Here is a 17,178-nt window from a genome sequence, read left to right as displayed (position 1 = left end):
TGATCTCTGTCCAATGACCCCTGGGTTAGAGAGAGAGAGGGGAAATTAGCCAGGCTTCCTGCTCCTGATCACTGTCCAATGACCCCTGGGTTAGAGAGAGAAGGGAAATCAGCCAGGGTTCCTGCTCCTGATCACTGTCCAGTGAACCCTGGGTTAGAGAGAGAGAGGGGAAATCAGCCAGGGTTCCTGCACCTGATCACTATCCAGTGACCCCTGGGTTAGAGAGAGAGAGGGGAAATCAGCCAGGGTTCCTGCCCCTTATCACTGTCCAGTGACCCCTGGGTTAGAGAGAGGGGGAAATCAGCCAGGGTTCCTGCCCCTGATCACTGTCCAGTGACCCCTTGGTTAGAGAGAGGGGGAAATCAGCCAGGGTTCCTGCTCCTGATCACTGTCCAGTGACCCCTGGGTTAGAGAGAGAGGGAAATCAGCCAGGGTTCCTGCCCCTTATCACTGTCCAGTGACCCCTGGGTTAGAGAGAGGGGGAAATCAGCCAGGGTTCCTGCTCCTGATCACTGTCCAGTGACCCCTGTGTTAGAGAGAAAGAGGAAATCTGCCAGGGTTCCTGCACCTGATCACTATCCAGTGACCCCTGGGTTAGAGAGAGGGGGAAATCAGCCAGGGTTCCTGCCCCTGATCACTGTCCAGTGACCCCTTGGTTAGAGAGAGGGGGAAATCAGCCAGGGTTCCTGCTCCTGATCACTGTCCAGTGACCCGTGGGTTAGAGAGAGAGAGGGGAAATTAGCCAGCGTTCCTGCTCCTGATCACTGTCCAATGACCCCTGGGTTAGAGAGAGAAGGGAAATCAGCCAGGGTTCCTGCTCCTGATCTCTGTCCAGTGACCCCTGGGTTAGAGAGAGAGAGGGGAAATTAGCCAGCGTTCCTGCTCCTGATCACTGTCCAATGACCCCTGGGTTAGAGAGAGAAGGGAAATCAGCCAGGGTTCCCGCTCCTGATCACTGTCCAGTGACCCCTGGGTTAGAGAGAGAGGGCGATATCAGCCAGGGTTCCTGCTCCTGATCACTGTCCAGTGACCCCTGTGTTAGAGAGAAAGAGGAAATCAGCCAGGGTTCCTGCTCCTGATCACTGTCCAGTGACCCATGGGTTAGAGAGAGAGGAGAAATCAGCCATGGTTCCTGCTCCTGATCACTGTCCAGTGACCCATGGGTAAGAGAGAGAGAGGGGAAATCAGCCAGGGTTCCTGCTCCTGATCACTGTCCAGTGACCCCTGGGTTAGAGAGAGAGGGGGAAATCAGTCAGGGTTCCTGCTCCTGATCACTGTCCAGTGACCCCTGGGTTAGAGAGAGAGGGGAGATCAGCCAGGGTTCCTGCTCCTGATCACTGTCCAGTGACCCCTGGGTTATGGAGAGATGGGGAAGTCAGCCAGGGTTCCTGCTCCTGATCACTGTCCAGTGACCCCTGGGTTATAGGGAGAGGGGGAAGTCAGCCAGGGTTCCTGCTCCTGATCACTGTCCAGTGACCCCTGGGTTAGAGAGAGAGGGGAAATCAGCCAGGATTCCTGCTCCTGATCACTGTCCAGTGACCCCTGGGTTAGAGAGAGAGGGGAAATCAGCCAGGGTTCCTGCTCCTGATCACTGTCCAGTGACCCCTGTGTCAGAGAGAGAGGGGGATTTCAGCCAGGGTTCCTGCTCCTGATCACTGTCCAGTGACCCCTGGGTTAGAAAGAGAGAGGGAAATCAGTCAAGGTTCCTGCTCGTGATCACTGTCCAGTGAACCCCTGGGTTAGAGAGAGGGGAAATCACCCAGGCTTCCTGCTCCTGATCACTGTCCAGTGACCCCTGGGTTAGAGAGAGAGGGGAAATCAGCCAGGGTTCCTGCTCCTGATCACTGTCCAGTGACCCCTGGGTGAGAGAGGGAGAGGAAATCTGCCAGGGTTTTTGCTCCTGATCACTGTCCAGTGAACCCTGGTTTAGAGAGAGAGAGGGGAAATCAGCCAGGGTTCCTGCTCCTGATCACTGTCCAGTGACCCCTGGGTTAGAGAGAGAGAGGGGGGAAATCAGCCAGGGTTCCTGCTCCTGATCACTGTCCAGTGACCCCTGTGTTGGAGAGAAAGAGGAAATCAGCCAGGGTTCCTGCTCCTGATCACTGTCCAGTGACCCCTGGGTTAGAGAGAGAGGGGAAATCAGCCAGGGTTCCTGCTCCTGATCACTGTCCTGTGAACCCTGGGTTAGAAAGAGAGTGGGAAATCAGTCAAGGTTCCTGCTCCTGATCACTGTCCAGTGACCCCTGGGTTAGAGAGAGAGGGGAAATCAGCCAGGGGTCCTGCTCCTGATCACTGTCCAGTGACTCCTGGGTTAGAGTGAGAGGGGAAATCAGCCAGGGTTGCTGCTCCTGAACACTGTCCAGTGACCCTTGGGTTAGAGAGAGAGGGGAAATCAGCCAGGGTTCCTGCTCCTGATCACTGTCCTGTGAACCCTGGGTTCGAGAGAAAGAGGAAATCAGCCAGGGTTCCTGCTCCTGATCACTGTCCAGTGACCCCTGGGTTAGAGAGAGAGGGTAAATCAGCCAGGGTTCCTGCTCCTGATCACTGTCCTGTGAACCCTGGGTTAGAAAGAGAGTGGGAAATCAGTCAAGGTTCCTGCTCCTGATCACTGTCCAGTGACCCCTGGGTTAGAGAGAGAGGGGAAATCAGCCAGGGTTCCTGCTCCTGATCACTGTCCAGTGACCCCTGGGTTAGAGTGAGAGGGGAAATCAGCCAGGGTTGCTGCTCCTGAACACTGTCCAGTGACCCTTGGGTTAGAGAGACGTGGGGGAAATCAGCCAGGGTTTCTGCTCCTGATCACTGTCCAGTGACCCCTGGCAAGAGAGAGAGAGGGGAAATCAGCCAGGGTTCCTGCTCCTGATCACTGTCCAGTAACCCCTGGGGTAGAGAGAGAGGGCAAATCAGCCAGGGTTCCTGCTCCTGATCACTGTCCAGTGAAATCTGGATTAGAGAGAGAGGGGGTAAATTCGCCAGTGTTCCTGCTCCTGATCACTGTCCAGTGAAACCTGGGTTCGAGAGAGAGGGAAGTCAGCCAGGGTTCCTGCTCCTGATCACTGTCTAGTGACCCCTGGGTTAGAGAGAGGGGGAAATCAGCCAGGGTTCCTGCTCCTGATCACTGTCTAGTGACCCCTGGGTTAGAGAGAGGGGGAAATCAGCCAGGGTTCCTGCTCCTGATCACTGTCCAGTGAAACCTGGGTTCGAGAGAGAGGGAAGTCAGCCAGGGTTCCTGCTCCTGAGCACTGTCCAGTGACCCCTGGGTTCGAGAGAGAGAGGAAATCAGCCAGGGTTCCTGCACCTGATCACTGTCCAGTGAACCCTGGTTCAGAGAGAGAGAGAGGGGAAATCAGCCAGGGTTCCTGCTCCTGATCACTGTCCAGTGACCCCTGGTTGAGAGAGAGAGAGGGAATCAGCCAGGGTTCCTGCTTCTGATCACTGTCCAGTGACCCCTGTGTTGGAGAGAAAGAGGAAATCAGCCAGGGTTCCTGCTCCTGATCACTGTCCAGTGACCCCTGGGTGAGAGAGAGATGGGAAATCAGCCACGGTTCCTGCTCCTGATCACTGTCCAGTGACCTCTGCTTTAGAGAGAGAGAGGAAATCAGCCAGGGTTCCTGCCCCTGATCACTGTCCAGTGACCCCTGGGTTAGAGAGAGAGGAAATCAGCCCGGGTTCCTGCTCCTGATCACTGTCCAGTGACCAGTGTGTTGGAGAGAAAGAGGAAATCAGCCAGGGTTCCTGCTCCTGATCACTGTCCAGTGACCCCTGGGGTAGAGAGAGAGGGGAAATCAGCCAGGGTTCCTGCTCCTGATCACTGTCCAGTGACCCCTGGATTAGAGAGAGAGGGGGAAATCAGCCAAGGTTCCTGCTCCTGATCACTGTCCAGTGACCCCTGGGTTAGAGAGAGAGGGGAAATCAGCCAGGGTTCCTGCTCCTGATCACTGTCCAGTGACCCCTGGGTTATTGAGAGAGGGGGAAATCAGCCAGGGTTCCTGCTCCTGATCACTGTCCAGTGACCCCTGGGTTAGAGAGAGGGGAAATCAGCCAGGGTTCCTGCTCCTGATCACTGTCCAGTGACCCCTGGGTTAGAGAGAGAGGGGAAATCAGCCAGGGTTCCTGCTCCTGATCACTGTCCAGTGACCCCTGTGTTAGAGAGAGGGGGAAATCAGCCAGGGTTCCTGCTCCTGATCACTGTCCAGTGACCCCTGGGTTAGAGAGAGAGGGGGAAATCAGCCAGGGTTCCTGCTCCTGATCACTGTCCAGTGACCCCTGGGTTAGAAAGAGAGAGGGGAAATCAGTCAAGGTTCCTGCTCGTGATCACTGTCCAGTGACCCCTGGGTTAGAGAGAGGGGAAATCAGCCAGGGTTCCTGCTCCTGATCATTGTCCAGTGAACCTTGGGTTCGAGAGACGGGGAAATCAGCCAGGGTTCCTGCTCCTGATCACTGTCCAGTGACCCGTGGGTTAGAGAGAGAGAGAGGGGAAATTAGCCAGGGTTCCTGCTCCTGATCACTGTCCAGTGACCCGTGGGTTAGAGAGAGAGAGAGGGGAAATTAGCCAGGGTTCCTGCTCCTGATCACTGTCCAGTGACCCCTGGGTTAGAGAGAGAGGGGAAATTAGCCAGGGTTCCTGCTCCTGATCACTGTCCGGTGACCCCTGGGTTAGAGAGAGAGAGAGAGGGGAAATCAGCCAGGGTTCCTGCTCCTGATCACTGTCCAGTGACCCCTGGGTTAGAGAGAGAGAGAGGAAATCTGCCAGGGTTCCTGCACCAGATCACTATCCAATGACCCCCTGGGTTAGAGGGAGGGGGAAATCAGCCAGGATTCCTGCTCCTGATCACTGTCCAGTGACCCCTGGGTGAGAGAGAGGGGGAAATCAGCCAGGGTTCCTGCTCCTGATCACTGTCCAGTGACCCGTGGGTTAGAGAGAGAGAGGGGAAATTAGCCAGCGTTCCTGCTCCTGATCACTGTCCAATAACCCCTGGGTTAGAGAGAGAGGGGAAATCAGCCAGGGTTCCTGCTCCTGATCTCTGTCCAGTGACCCCTGGGTTAGAGAGAGAGAGGGGGGAAATCAGCCAGGGTTCCAGCTCCTGATCACTGTCCAGTGACCCCTGGGTTAGAGAGAGAGGGCGATATCAGCCATGGTTCCTGCTCCTGATCACTGTCCAGTGACACCTGTGTTAGAGAGAAAGAGGAAATCAGCCAGGGTTGCTGCTCCTGATCACTGTCCAGTGACCCATGGGTTAGAGAGAGAGGAGAAATCAGCCATGGTTCCTGCTCCTGATCACTGTCCAGTGACCCATGGGTTAGAGAGAGAGACGGGAAATCAGCCAGGGTTCCTGCTCCTGATCACTGTCCAGTGACCCCTGGGTGAGAGAGAGAGGGGGAAATCAGTCAGGGTTCCTGCTCCTGATCACTGTCCAGTGACCCCTGGGTTAGAGAGAGAGGGGAAATCAGCCAGGGTTCCTGCTCCTGATCACTGTCCAGTGAGCCCTGGGTTATGGAGAGAGGGGGAAATCAGCCAGGGTTCCTGCTCCTGATCACTGTCCAGTGACCCCTGTGTTAGAGAGAAAGAGGAAATCAGCCAGGGTTCCTGCTCCTCATCACTGTCCAGTGACCCCTGGGTTAGAGAGAGAGGGGAAATCAGCCAGGGTTCCTGCTCCTGATCACTGTCCAGTGACCCATGGGTTAGAGAGAGAGAGGGGAAATCAGCCAGGGTTCCTGCTCCTGATCACTGTCCAGTGACCCCTGGGTTAGAGAGAGAGGGGGAAATCAGCCAGGGTTCCTGCTCCTGATCACTGTCCAGTGACCCCTGGGTTAGAGAGAGAGGGGAAATCAGCCAGGGTTCCTGCTCCTGATCACTGTCCAGTGACCCCTGGGTTATAGGGAGAGGGGGAAGTCAGCCAGGGTTCCTGCTCCTGATCACTGTCCAGTGACCCCTGAGTTAGAGAGAGAGGGGAAATCAGCCAGGATTCCTGCTCCTGATCACTGTCCAGTGACCCCTGGGTTAGAGAGAGAGGGGAAATCAGCCAGGGTTCCTGCTCCTGATCACTGTCCAGTGACCCCTGTGTTAGAGAGAGAGGGGGATTTCAGCCAGGGTTCCTGCTCCTGATCACTGTCCAGTGACCCCTGGGTTAGAAAGAGAGAGGGAAATCAGTCAAGGTTCCTGCTCGTGATCACTGTCCAGTGACCCCCTGGGTTAGAGAGAGGGGAAATCACCCAGGCTTCCTGCTCCTGATCACTGTCCAGTGACCCCTGGGTGAGAGAGAGAGGGGAAATCAGCCAGCGTTCCTGCTCCTGATCACTGTCCAGTGACCCCTGGGTTAGAGAGAGAGGGGAAATCAGCCAGGGTTCCTGCTCCTGATCCCTGTCCAGTGACCCCTGGGTTAGAGAGGGAGAGGAAATCTGCCAGGGTTTTTGCTCCTGATCACTGTCCAGTGAACCCTGGTTTAGAGAGAGAGAGGGGAAATCAGCCAGGGTTCCTGCTCCTGATCACTGTCCAGTGACCCCTGGGTTACAGAGAGAGAGGTGGGAAATCAGCCAGGGTTCCTGCCCCTCATCACTGTCCAGTGACCCCTGGGTTAGAGAGAGAGGAAATCAGCCAGGGTTCCTGCTCCTGATCACTGTCCAGTGACCCCTGTGTTGGAGAGAAAGAGGAAATCAGCCAGGGTTCCTGCTCCTGATCACTGTCCAGTGACCCCTGGGTTAGAGAGAGAGGGGAAATCAGCCAGGGTTCCTGCTCCTGATCACTGTCCTGTGAACCCTGGGTTAGAAAGAGAGTGGGAAATCAGTCAAGGTTCCTGCTCCTGATCACTGTCCAGTGACCCCTGGGTTAGAGAGACGTGGGGGAAATCAGCCAGGGTTCCTGCTCCTGATCACTGTCCAGTGACCCCTGGGTTAGAGAGAGAGAGGGGAAATCAGCCAGGGTTCCTGCTCCTGATCACTGTCCAATGACCCCTGGGGTAGAGAGAGAGGGCAAATCAGCCAGGGTTCCTGCTCCTGATCACTGTCCAGTGAAATCTGGATTAGAGAGAGAGGGGGTAAATTCGCCAGTGTTCCTGCTCCTGATCACTGTCCAGTGAAACCTGGGTTCGAGAGAGAGGGAAGTCAGCCAGGGTTCCTGCACCTGATCACTGTCCAGTGAACCCTGGTTTAGAGAGAGAGAGAGGGGAAATCAGCCAGGGTTCCTGCACCTGATCACTGTCTAGTGACCCCTGGGTTGGAGAGAGGGGGAAATCAGCCAGGGTTCCTGCTCCTGATCACTGTCTAGTGACCCCTGGGTTGGAGAGAGGGGGAAATCAGCCAGGGTTCCTGCTCCTGATCACTGTCCAGTGAAACCTGGGTTAGAGAGAGAGGGGAAATCAGCCAGGGTTCCTGCTCCTGATCACTGTCCAGTGACCCCTGGGTGAGAGAGAGAGAGGGAATCAGCCAGGGTTCCTGCTTCTGATCACTGTCCAGTGACCCCTGTGTTGGAGAGAAAGAGGAAATCAGCCAGGGTTCCTGCTCCTGATCACTGTCCAGTGACCCCTGGGTGAGAGAGAGAGAGGAAATCAGCCACGGTTCCTGCTCCTGATCACTGTCCAGTGACCTCTGCTTTAGAGAGAGAGAGGAAATCAGCCAGGGTTCCTGCTCCTGATCACTGTCCAGTGACCCCAGGGTTAGAGAGAGGGGGAAATCAGCCAGGGTTCCTGCTCCTGATCACTGTCCAGTGAACCCTGGTTTAGAGAGAGAGAGGAAATCAGCCAGGGTTCCTGCCCCTGATCACTGTCCAGTGACCCCTGGGTTAGAGAGAGAGGAAATCAGCCCGGGTTCCTGCTCCTGATCACTGTCCAGTGACCAGTGTGTTGGAGAGAAAGAGGAAATCAGCCAGGGTTCCTGCTCCTGATCACTGTCCAGTGACCCCTGGGGTAGAGAGAGAGGGGAAATCAGCCAGGGTTCCTGCTCCTGATCACTGTCCAGTGACCCCTGGGTTAGAGAGAGAGGGGGAAATCAGCCAAGGTTCCTGCTCCTGATCACTGTCCAGTGACCCCTGGGTTAGAGAGAGAGGGGAAATCAGCCAGGGTTCCTGCTCCTGATCACTGTCCAGTGACCCCTGGGTTAGAGTGAGAGGGCAAATCAGCCAGGGTTGCTGCTCCTGAACACTGTCCAGTGACCCTTGGGTTAGAGAGACGTGGGGGAAATCAACCAGGGTTCCTGCTCCTGATCACTGTCCAGTGACCCCTGGGTTAGAGAGAGAGAGGGGAAATCAGCCAGGGTTCCTGCTCCTGATCACTGTCCAATGACCCCTGGGGTAGAGAGAGAGGGCAAATCAGCCAGGGTTCCTGCTCCTGATCACTGTCCAGTGAAATCTGGATTAGAGAGAGAGGGGGTAAATTCGCCAGTGTTCCTGCTCCTGATCACTGTCCAGTGAAACCTGGGTTCGAGAGAGAGGGAAGTCAGCCAGGGTTCCTGCACCTGATCACTGTCCAGTGAACCCTGGTTTAGAGAGAGAGAGAGGGGAAATCAGCCAGGGTTCCTGCACCTGATCACTGTCCAGTGACCCCTGGGTTAGAGGGGGAAATCAGCCAGGGTTCCTGCTCCTGATCACTGTCTAGTGACCCCTGGGTTGGAGAGAGGGGGAAATCAGCCAGGGTTCCTGCTCCTGATCACTGTCCAGTGAAACCTGGGTTCGAGAGAGAGGGGAAATCAGCCAGGGTTCCTGCTCCTGATCACTGTCCAGTGACCCCTGGGTGAGAGAGAGAGAGGGAATCAGCCAGGGTTCCTGCTTCTGATCACTGTCCAGTGACCCCTGTGTTGGAGAGAAAGAGGAAATCAGCCAGGGTTCCTGCTCCTGATCACTGTCCAGTGACCCCTGGGTGAGAGAGAGAGAGGAAATCAGCCACGGTTCCTGCTCCTGATCACTGTCCAGTGACCTCTGCTTTAGAGAGAGAGAGGAAATCAGCCAGGGTTCCTGCTCCTGATCACTGTCCAGTGACCCCAGGGTTAGAGAGAGGGGGAAATCAGCCAGGGTTCCTGCTCCTGATCACTGTCCAGTGAACCCTGGTTTAGAGAGAGAGAGGAAATCAGCCAGGGTTCCTGCCCCTGATCACTGTCCAGTGACCCCTGGGTTAGAGAGAGAGGAAATCAGCCCGGGTTCCTGCTCCTGATCACTGTCCAGTGACCAGTGTGTTGGAGAGAAAGAGGAAATCAGCCAGGGTTCCTGCTCCTGCTCACTGTCCAGTGACCCCTGGGGTAGAGCGAGAGGGGAAATCAGCCAGGGTTCCTGCTCCTGATCACTGTCCAGTGACCCCTGGGTTAGAGAGAGAGGGGGAAATCAGCCAAGGTTCCTGCTCCTGATCACTGTCCAGTGACCCCTGGGTTAGAGAGAGAGGGGAAATCAGCCAGGGTTCCTGCTCCTGATCACTGTCCAGTGACCCCTGGGTTAGAGTGAGAGGGCAAATCAGCCAGGGTTGCTGCTCCTGAACACTGTCCAGTGACCCTTGGGTTAGAGAGACGTGGGGGAAATCAGCCAGGGTTCCTGCTCCTGATCACTGTCCAGTGACCCCTGGGTTAGAGAGAGAGAGGGGAAATCAGCCAGGGTTCCTGCTCCTGATCACTGTCCAGTGACCCCTGGGCTAGAGAGAGAGGGCAAATCAGCCAGGGTTCCTGCTCCTGATCACTGTCCAGTGACCCCTGGGTTAGAGAGAGAGGGGAAATCAGCCAGGGTTCCTGCTCCTGATCACTGTCCAGTGACCCCTGGGTTAGAGTGAGAGGGCAAATCAGCCAGGGTTGCTGCTCCTGAACACTGTCCAGTGAACCCTGGTTTAGAGAGAGAGAGAGGGGAAATCAGCCAGGGTTCCTGCACCTGATCACTGTCCAGTGACCCCTGGGTTAGAGAGAGGGGGAAATCAGCCAGGGTTCCTGCTCCTGATCACTGTCCAGTGAAACCTGGGTTCGAGAGAGAGGGAAGTCAGCCAGGGTTCCTGCTCCTGATCAGTGTCCAGTGACCCCTGGGTTCGAGAGAGAGAGAGGAAATCAGCCAGGGTTCCTGCACCTGATCACTGTCCAGTGAACCCTGGTTTAGAGAGAGAGAGAGGGGAAATCAGCCAGGGTTCCTGCTCCTGATCACTGTCCAGTGACCCCTGGGTGAGAGAGAGAGAGGGAATCAGCCAGGGTTCCTGCTTCTGATCACTGTCCAGTGACCCCTGGGTGAGAGAGAGAGAGGAAATCAGCCACGGTTCCTGCTCCTGATCACTGTCCAGTGACCTCTGCTTTAGAGAGAGAGAGGAAATCAGCCAGGGTTCCTGCTCCTGATCACTGTCCAGTGACCCCAGGGTTAGAGAGAGGGGGAAATCAGCCAGGGTTCCTGCTCCTGATCACTGTCCAGTGAACCCTGGTTTAGAGAGAGAGAGGAAATCAGCCAGGGTTCCTGCCCCTGATCACTGTCCAGTGACCCCTGGGTTAGAGAGAGAGGAAATCAGCCCGGGTTCCTGCTCCTGATCACTGTCCAGTGACCAGTGTGTTGGAGAGAAAGAGGAAATCAGCCAGGGTTCCTGCTCCTGATCACTGTCCAGTGACCCCTTGGGTAGAGAGAGAGGGGAAATCAGCCAGGGTTCCTGCTCCTGATCACTGTCCAGTGACCCCTGGGTTATAGAGAGAGGGGGAAATCAGCCAGGGTTCCTGCTCCTGATCACTGTCCAGTGACCCCTGGGTTAGAGAGAGAGGGGAAATCAGCCAGGGTTCCTGCTCCTGATCACTGTCCAGTGACCCCTGGGTTAGAGAGAGAGGGGAAATCAGCCAGGGTTCCTGCTCCTGATCACTGTCCAGTGACCCCTGTGTTAGAGAGAGGGGGAAATCAGCCAGGGTTCCTGCTCCTGATCACTGTCCAGTGACCCCTGGGTTAGAGAGAGAGAGGGGAAATCAGCCAGGGTTCCTGCTCCTGATCACTGTCCAGTGACCCCTTGGTTAGAAAGAGAGAGGGAAGTCAGTCAAGGTTCCTGCTCGTGATCACTGTCCAGTGACCCCCTGGGTTAGAGAGAGGGGAAATCTGCCACGGTTCCTGCTCCTGATCATTGTCCAGTGACCCTTGGGTTAGAGAGAGGGGGAAATCAGCCAGGGTTCCTGCTCCTGATCACTGTCCAGTGACCCGTGGGTTTCAGAGAGAGAGGGGAAATTAGCCAGGGTTCCTGCTCCTGATCACTGTCCAGTGACCCGTGGGTTAGAGAGAGAGAGGGGAAATCAGCCAGGGTTCCTGCTCCTGATCACTGTCCAATGACCCCTGGGTTAGAGAGAGAAGGGAAATCAGCCAGGGTTCCTGCTCCTGATCACTGTCCAGTGACCCCTGGGTTAGAGGGAGAGAGGGGGGGAAATCAGCCAGGGTTCCAGCTCCTGATCACTGTCCAGTGACCCCTGGGTGAGAGAGAGAGGGCGATATCAGCCAGGGTTCCTGCTCCTGATCACTGTCCAGTGACCCCTGTGTTAGAGAGAAAGAGGAAATCTGCCAGGGTTCCTGCTCCTGATCACTGTCCATTGATCCCTGGGTTAGAGAGAGGGCGTAAATCAGGCAGGGTTCCTGCTCCTGATCACTGTCCATTGACCCCTGGGTTAGAGAGAGAGAGGAAATCAGCCAGGGTTCCTGCTCCTGATCACTGTCCAGTGACCGTTGGGTTTGAGAGAGAGGGGAAATCAGCCAGGGCTTCTGCTCCTGATCACTGTCCAGTGACTCCTGGTTTCGAGAGAGAGGGGAAATCACCCAGGGTTCATGCTCCTGATCACTGTCCAGTGACCAGTGTGTTGGAGAGAAAGAGGAAATCAGCCAGGGTTCCTGCTCCTGATCACTGTCCAGTGACCCCTGGGTTAGAGAGAGGGGAAATCACCCAGGGTTCATGCTCCTGATCACTGTCCAGTGACCAGTGCGTTGGAGAGAAAGAGGAAATCAGCCAGGGTTCCTGCTCCTGATCACTGTCCAGTGACCCCTGGGTTCGAGAGAGAGGGGAAATCAGCCATGGTTCCTGCTTCCGATCACTGTCCAGTGACCCATGGGTTGGAGAGAGAGAGGGGAAATCAGCCAGGGTTCCTGCTCCTGATCACTGTCCAGTGACCCCTGGGTTAGAGAGAGAGGGGGAAATCAGCCAGGGTTCCTGCTCCTGATCACTGTCCAGTGACCCCTGGGTTAGAGAGAGAGGGGAAATCAGCCAGGGTTCCTGCTCCTGATCACTGTCCAGTGACCCCTGGGTTATAGAGAGAGGGGGAAATCAGCCAGGGTTCCTGCTCCTGATCACTGTCCAGTGACCCCTGGGTTAGAGAGAGAGGGGAAATCAGCAAGGGTTCCTGCTCCTGATCACTGTCCAGTGACCCCTGGGTTAGAGAGAGAGGGGAAATCAGCCAGGGTTCCTGCTCCTGATCACTGTCCAGTGACCCCTGGGTTAGAGAGAGAGGGGGATTTCAGCCAGGGTTCCTGCTCCTGATCACTGTCCAGTGACCTCTGGGTTAGAGAGAGATGGGAAATCAGCCAGGGTTCCTTCTCCTGATCACTGTCCAGTGACCCCTGGGTTAGAAAGAGAGAGGGGAAATCAGCCAGGGTTCCTACTCCTGATCACTGTCCAGTGACCCCCTGGGTTAGAGAGAGGGGAAATCAGCCAGGGTTCCTGCTCCTGATCACTGTCCAGTGACCCCTGGGTTAGAGAGAGAGAGGGGGAAATCAGCCAGGGTTCCTGCTCCTGATCACTGTCCAGTGACCCCTGGGTTAGAGAGAGAGGGGAAATCAGCCAGGGTTCCTGCTCCTGATCACTGTCCAGTGACCCCTGTGTTAGAGAGAGAGGGGGATTTCAGCCAGGGTTCCTGCTCGTGATCACTGTCCAGTGACCCCCTGGGTTAGAGAGAGGGGAAATCACCCAGGCTTCCTGCTCCTGATCACTGTCCAGTGACCCCTGGGTTAGAGAGAGAGGGGAAATCAGCCAGGGTTCCTGCTCCTGATCACTGTCCAGTGACCCCTGGGTTAGAGAGAGAGGGGAAATCAGCCAGGGTTCCTGCTCCTGATCCCTGTCCAGTGACCCCTGGGTTAGAGAGGGAGAGGAAATCTGCCAGGGTTTTTGCTCCTGATCACTGTCCAGTGAACCCTGGTTTAGAGAGAGAGAGAGGGGAAATCAGCCAGGGTTCCTGCTCCTGATCACTGTCCAGTGACCCCTGGGTTAGAGAGAGAGAGAGGAAATCAGCCAGGGTTCTGCCCCTCATCACTGTCCAGTGACCCCTGGGTTAGAGAGAGAGAGGGGAAATCAGCCAGGGTTCCTGCTCCTGATCACTGTCCAGTGACCCCTGTGTTGGAGAGAAAGAGGAAATCAGCCAGGGTTCCTGCTCCTGATCACTGTCCAGTGACCCCTGGGTTAGAGAGAGAGGGGAAATCAGCCAGGGTTCCTGCTCCTGATCACTGTCCTGTGAACCCTGGGTTAGAAAGAGAGTGGGAAATCAGTCAAGGTTCCTGCTCCTGATCACTGTCCAGTGACCCTGGGTTAGAGAGAGAGGGGAAATCAGCCAGGGTTCCTGCTCCTGATCACTGTCCAGTGACCCCTGGGTTAGAGTGAGAGGGGAAATCAGCCAGGGTTGCTGCTCCTGAACTCTGTCCAGTGACCCTTGGGTTAGAGAGACGTGGGGGAAATCAGCCAGGGTTCCTGCTCCTGATCACTGTCCAGTGACCCCTGGGTTAGAGAGAGAGAGGGGAAATTAGCCAGGGTTCCTGGTCCTGATCACTGTCCAGTGACCCCTGGGTTAGAGTGAGAGGGGAAATCAGCCAGGGTTGCTGCTCCTGAACACTGTCCAGTGACCCTTGGGTTAGAGAGACGTGGGGGAAATCAGCCAGGGTTCCTGCTCCTGATCACTGTCCAGTGAACCTTGGTTAGAGAGAGAGAGGGGAAATTAGCCAGGGTTCCTGCTCCTGATCACTGTCCAGTGACCCCTGGGTTAGAGAGAGAGAGGGGAAATCAGCCAGGGTTCCTGCTCCTGATCACTGTCCAGTGACCCCTGGGTTAGAGAGAGGGGGGGGAAATCAGCCAGGGTTCCTGCTCCTGATCACTGTCCAGTGACCCCTGGCTTAGAGAGAGAGAGAGGGGAAATCAGCCAGGGTTCTTGCTCCTGATCACTGTCCAGTGACCCCTGGGTTAGAGAGAGAGGGGAAATCAGCCAGGGTTCCTGCTCCTGATCACTGTCCAGTGACCCCAGGGTTAGAGAGAGAGAGGGGAAATCAGCCAGGGTTCCTGCTCCTGATCACTGTCCAGTGATCCTGGGTTAGAGAGAGAGGGGAAATCAGCCAGGGTTCCTGTTCCTGATCACTGTCCAGTGACCCCTGGGTTACAGAGAGAGAGCGGAAATCAGCCAGGGTTCCTGCTCCTGATCACTGTCCAGTGACCCCTGGGTTAGAGTGGGAGCAAGAGGGAGGTTCATCAGCCAAAGAAACAGTGCTCGTGGGATGTATACCGGGGAGATTTTTTTTGGTTGGGAGTTTTCTATTGGATATTATGGGTTGCTCACGCTCTGAACTTCCTCTCCTGTTCTTTCTCGTGTCTCCCACAGGTCCCGGTGAGTCCTGTCCGCTGGCTGCAGCTGTTGCTCCTGTGACTCCCAGACTGGACGAGGGTGCAGCCTTCCTGAACCAGGCCCTGCCCCCACCGCCCTGGTGAACAGTAGAACCCGCGGCCCCCATATCATCCACACAGCTGGAGTGGGTGGGGAGGAATAGAGAAAGAAGGGGAGAGCAAGAGATCGAATGAGGCAGGGAGAGAGAGGAGTGAGAGAGCATGATGGGCGGGAGGAGTGAGAGAGAGGGGGAGCAAGAGAGTGATCGGAGAACGGGCGAGAGCAAGAGAGACAGCAGAGAGAGGGAGAGCTGGTGAAGAGAGAGGAGGAGACTAAGGGAGAGTGAGCGGGAGAGAGCTCGGAAAAGAAAACAAGACGGGAGAGAGAGAGCGTGAGACACGGGACTGAGAGCGAGAGACTGGGGGAGAGATACGCGAGAGAGATGGTGGGGAGAGCAAGAGACAAGGGGGACGGGAGAGAGAGCGAGAGTGAGAGGAGAGAGAACAAGCGACACGGGGGGTGAGCGAGAGAGACGGGGGATTCGAGCGAGAGACGGGGGAAAGAGAGAGACGGGAGGAAGGGGGAGAGAGCGAGAGACGGAGGGGGAGAGAGAGACAGATGGGGCGGAGAGGGGGGCGTGGACGGGGGGAGAGGGAGAGGGGGGTGGGAGAGAGAGAGAGGGTGGAGGGGAGAGTAGAGGGGTGGAGGGGGGAGAGAGTGAGAGAGAAAGACGGGGGGAGAGAGAGATGGGAGAGCGAAGGGGGGGGCGGGAGAGAGAGGGAGGTGGAGGGGGGAGAGAGAGAGAAAGAGTGGTGGAGGGGGGAGAGAGAGAGAGGGGTGGAGGGAGAGAGAGAGGGTGGAGGGAGAGAGAGGTGGGGTGGAGGGAGAGAGAGAGAGAGGGGGTGGAGGGGTGGAGGGGGAGAGAGAGAGAGAGGGGGGTGGAGGGGGAGAGAGAGAGAGAGGGGGGTGGAGGGGGAGAGAGAGAGAGAGGGGGGTGGAGGGGGAGAGAGAGAGAGAGGGGGGTGGAGGGGGAGAGAGAGAGAGAGGGGGGTGGAGGGGGAGAGAGAGAGAGAGGGGGGTGGAGGGGGAGAGAGAGAGAGAGGGGGGTGGAGGGGGAGAGAGAGAGAGAGGGGGGTGGAGGGGAGAGAGAGAGAGAGGGGGGTGGAGGGGGAGAGAGAGAGAGAGGGGGGTGGAGGGGGAGAGAGAGAGAGAGGGGTGGAGGGGGAGAGAGAGAGAGAGGGGTGGAGGGGAGAGAGAGAGAGAGGGGTGGAGGGGGGGAGAGAGAGAGAGGTGTGGAGGGGGGGAGAGAGAGAGAGGTGTGGAGGGGGGGAGAGAGAGAGAGGTGTGGAGGAGGGGAGAGAGAGAGGAGTGGAGGGGGGGAGAGAGAGAGAGGTGTGGAGGGGGAGAGAGAGAGAGGGGTGGAGGGGGAGAGTGAGGGGTGGAGGGGGAGAGTGAGGGGGTGGAGGGGGAGAGATAGAGAGGGGTGGAGGGGGAGAGACAGAGAGGGGGAGAGGGGGAGAGAGAGGGTGGAGGGAGAGGGAGGGGGAGAGAGAACGGGTGAGAGGGTTGGGGGGGGAGAGAGGGAGAGACACTGGGGTGGAGGGGGAAAGAGAAGGAGGGGGGAGAGAGAGAGAGGGGTGGAGGGGGGAGAGAGAGAGAGAGCGAAGGGTGGAGGGGTGAGAGAGAGGGATGGAGGGGGGGAGCGAGAGAGAGAGAGAGGGATGGAGGGGGGGAGCGAGAGAGAGAGAGAGGGGTGGAGGGGAGACAGCGAGGGGTGGAGGGGGGGGAGAGAGAGAGAGGGGTGGAGGGGGGGGAGAGAGAGAGAGAGGGGGGCAGAGAGAGGAAAGTGAGTCAGGAGGACTGACTTGCTTTCCCCTTCTCCCCTATAGACAGAGGGAGAGCCTATAGAAGCCTGGGGCTCTATAGGTGGGGGTTGGGGTCCCCTATAGACAGACAGGCCCTATCACATTGTCAGTGATCAACGTTCTCTGTAAATCCACTCTGGACACACTGACAACTCAGACTCACCCGCCCGAGTAGCTGTGGTTAAGTTCCTGGTTTTTAATTCCAGTCTCTGTTCTTGTATCTAATCTCTTGTGACTGCATTTGTTCACATATCAGGGATATGCTGAGAGTACAGAGAATGTCCCAGACTGTCTGACCTCTCTACCAGCCGACAGCACCCAACACCTGACCACCACAGACCAGGGAGCCTCAGTGCCCGTGGGGGACCCGTACCCCGGCGAGAGTCAGTGCCCATGGGGGACCCGTACCCCGGCGAGAGTCAGTGCCCGTGGGGGACCCGTACCCTGGCGAGAGTCAGTGCCCATGGGGGACCCGTACCCTGGCGAGAGTCAGTGCCCGTGGGGGAGCCGTACCCCGGCGAGAGTCAGTGCCCGTGGGGGACCCGTACCCCGAGGAGAGTCAGTGCCCGTGGGGGACCCGTACCCCGGCGAGAGTCAGTGCCCATGGGGGACCCGTACCCCGGCGAGAGTCAGTGCCCGTGGGGGACCCGTACCCCGGCGAGAGTCAGTGCCCGTGGGGGACCCGTACCCCGGCGAGAGTCAGTGCCCGTGGGGGACCCGTACCCCGGCGAGAGTCAGTGCCGGTGGGGGACCCGTACCCCGGCGAGAGTCAGTG

The 17,178-nt window shown here is 57.1% G+C and overlaps 1 protein-coding gene across 2 annotated transcripts in view; it reads left to right on the top strand.

Moving 5' to 3' along the window:
- mazb (MYC-associated zinc finger protein b (purine-binding transcription factor)) overlaps positions 1 to 15,098 on the top strand; it is a 50,477-nt gene extending 35,379 nt beyond the window's left edge. Inside the window, exon 5 of one of the 2 annotated variants that reach the window (XM_068028509.1) lies at positions 14,536 to 15,098. In XM_068028509.1, coding sequence (XP_067884610.1) covers positions 14,536 to 14,642 — 107 coding nt within the window. In that variant the 3' untranslated portion in view covers positions 14,643 to 15,098. The remainder of the gene's footprint in view (positions 1 to 14,535) is intronic. The other variant, XM_068028508.1, reaches the window with a different exon arrangement.
- The last annotated feature ends 2,080 nt before the right edge of the window (positions 15,099 to 17,178 follow it).

The sequence above is a fragment of the Heterodontus francisci genome, unplaced genomic scaffold, assembly GCF_036365525.1.
Source record: "Heterodontus francisci isolate sHetFra1 unplaced genomic scaffold, sHetFra1.hap1 HAP1_SCAFFOLD_1030, whole genome shotgun sequence".
In the NCBI taxonomy this organism is placed as follows: domain Eukaryota; kingdom Metazoa; phylum Chordata; class Chondrichthyes; order Heterodontiformes; family Heterodontidae; genus Heterodontus; species Heterodontus francisci.
The sequence above is the reverse complement of the archived record's forward strand: the minus strand, read 5'-3'. Positions and strand labels throughout refer to the sequence as shown.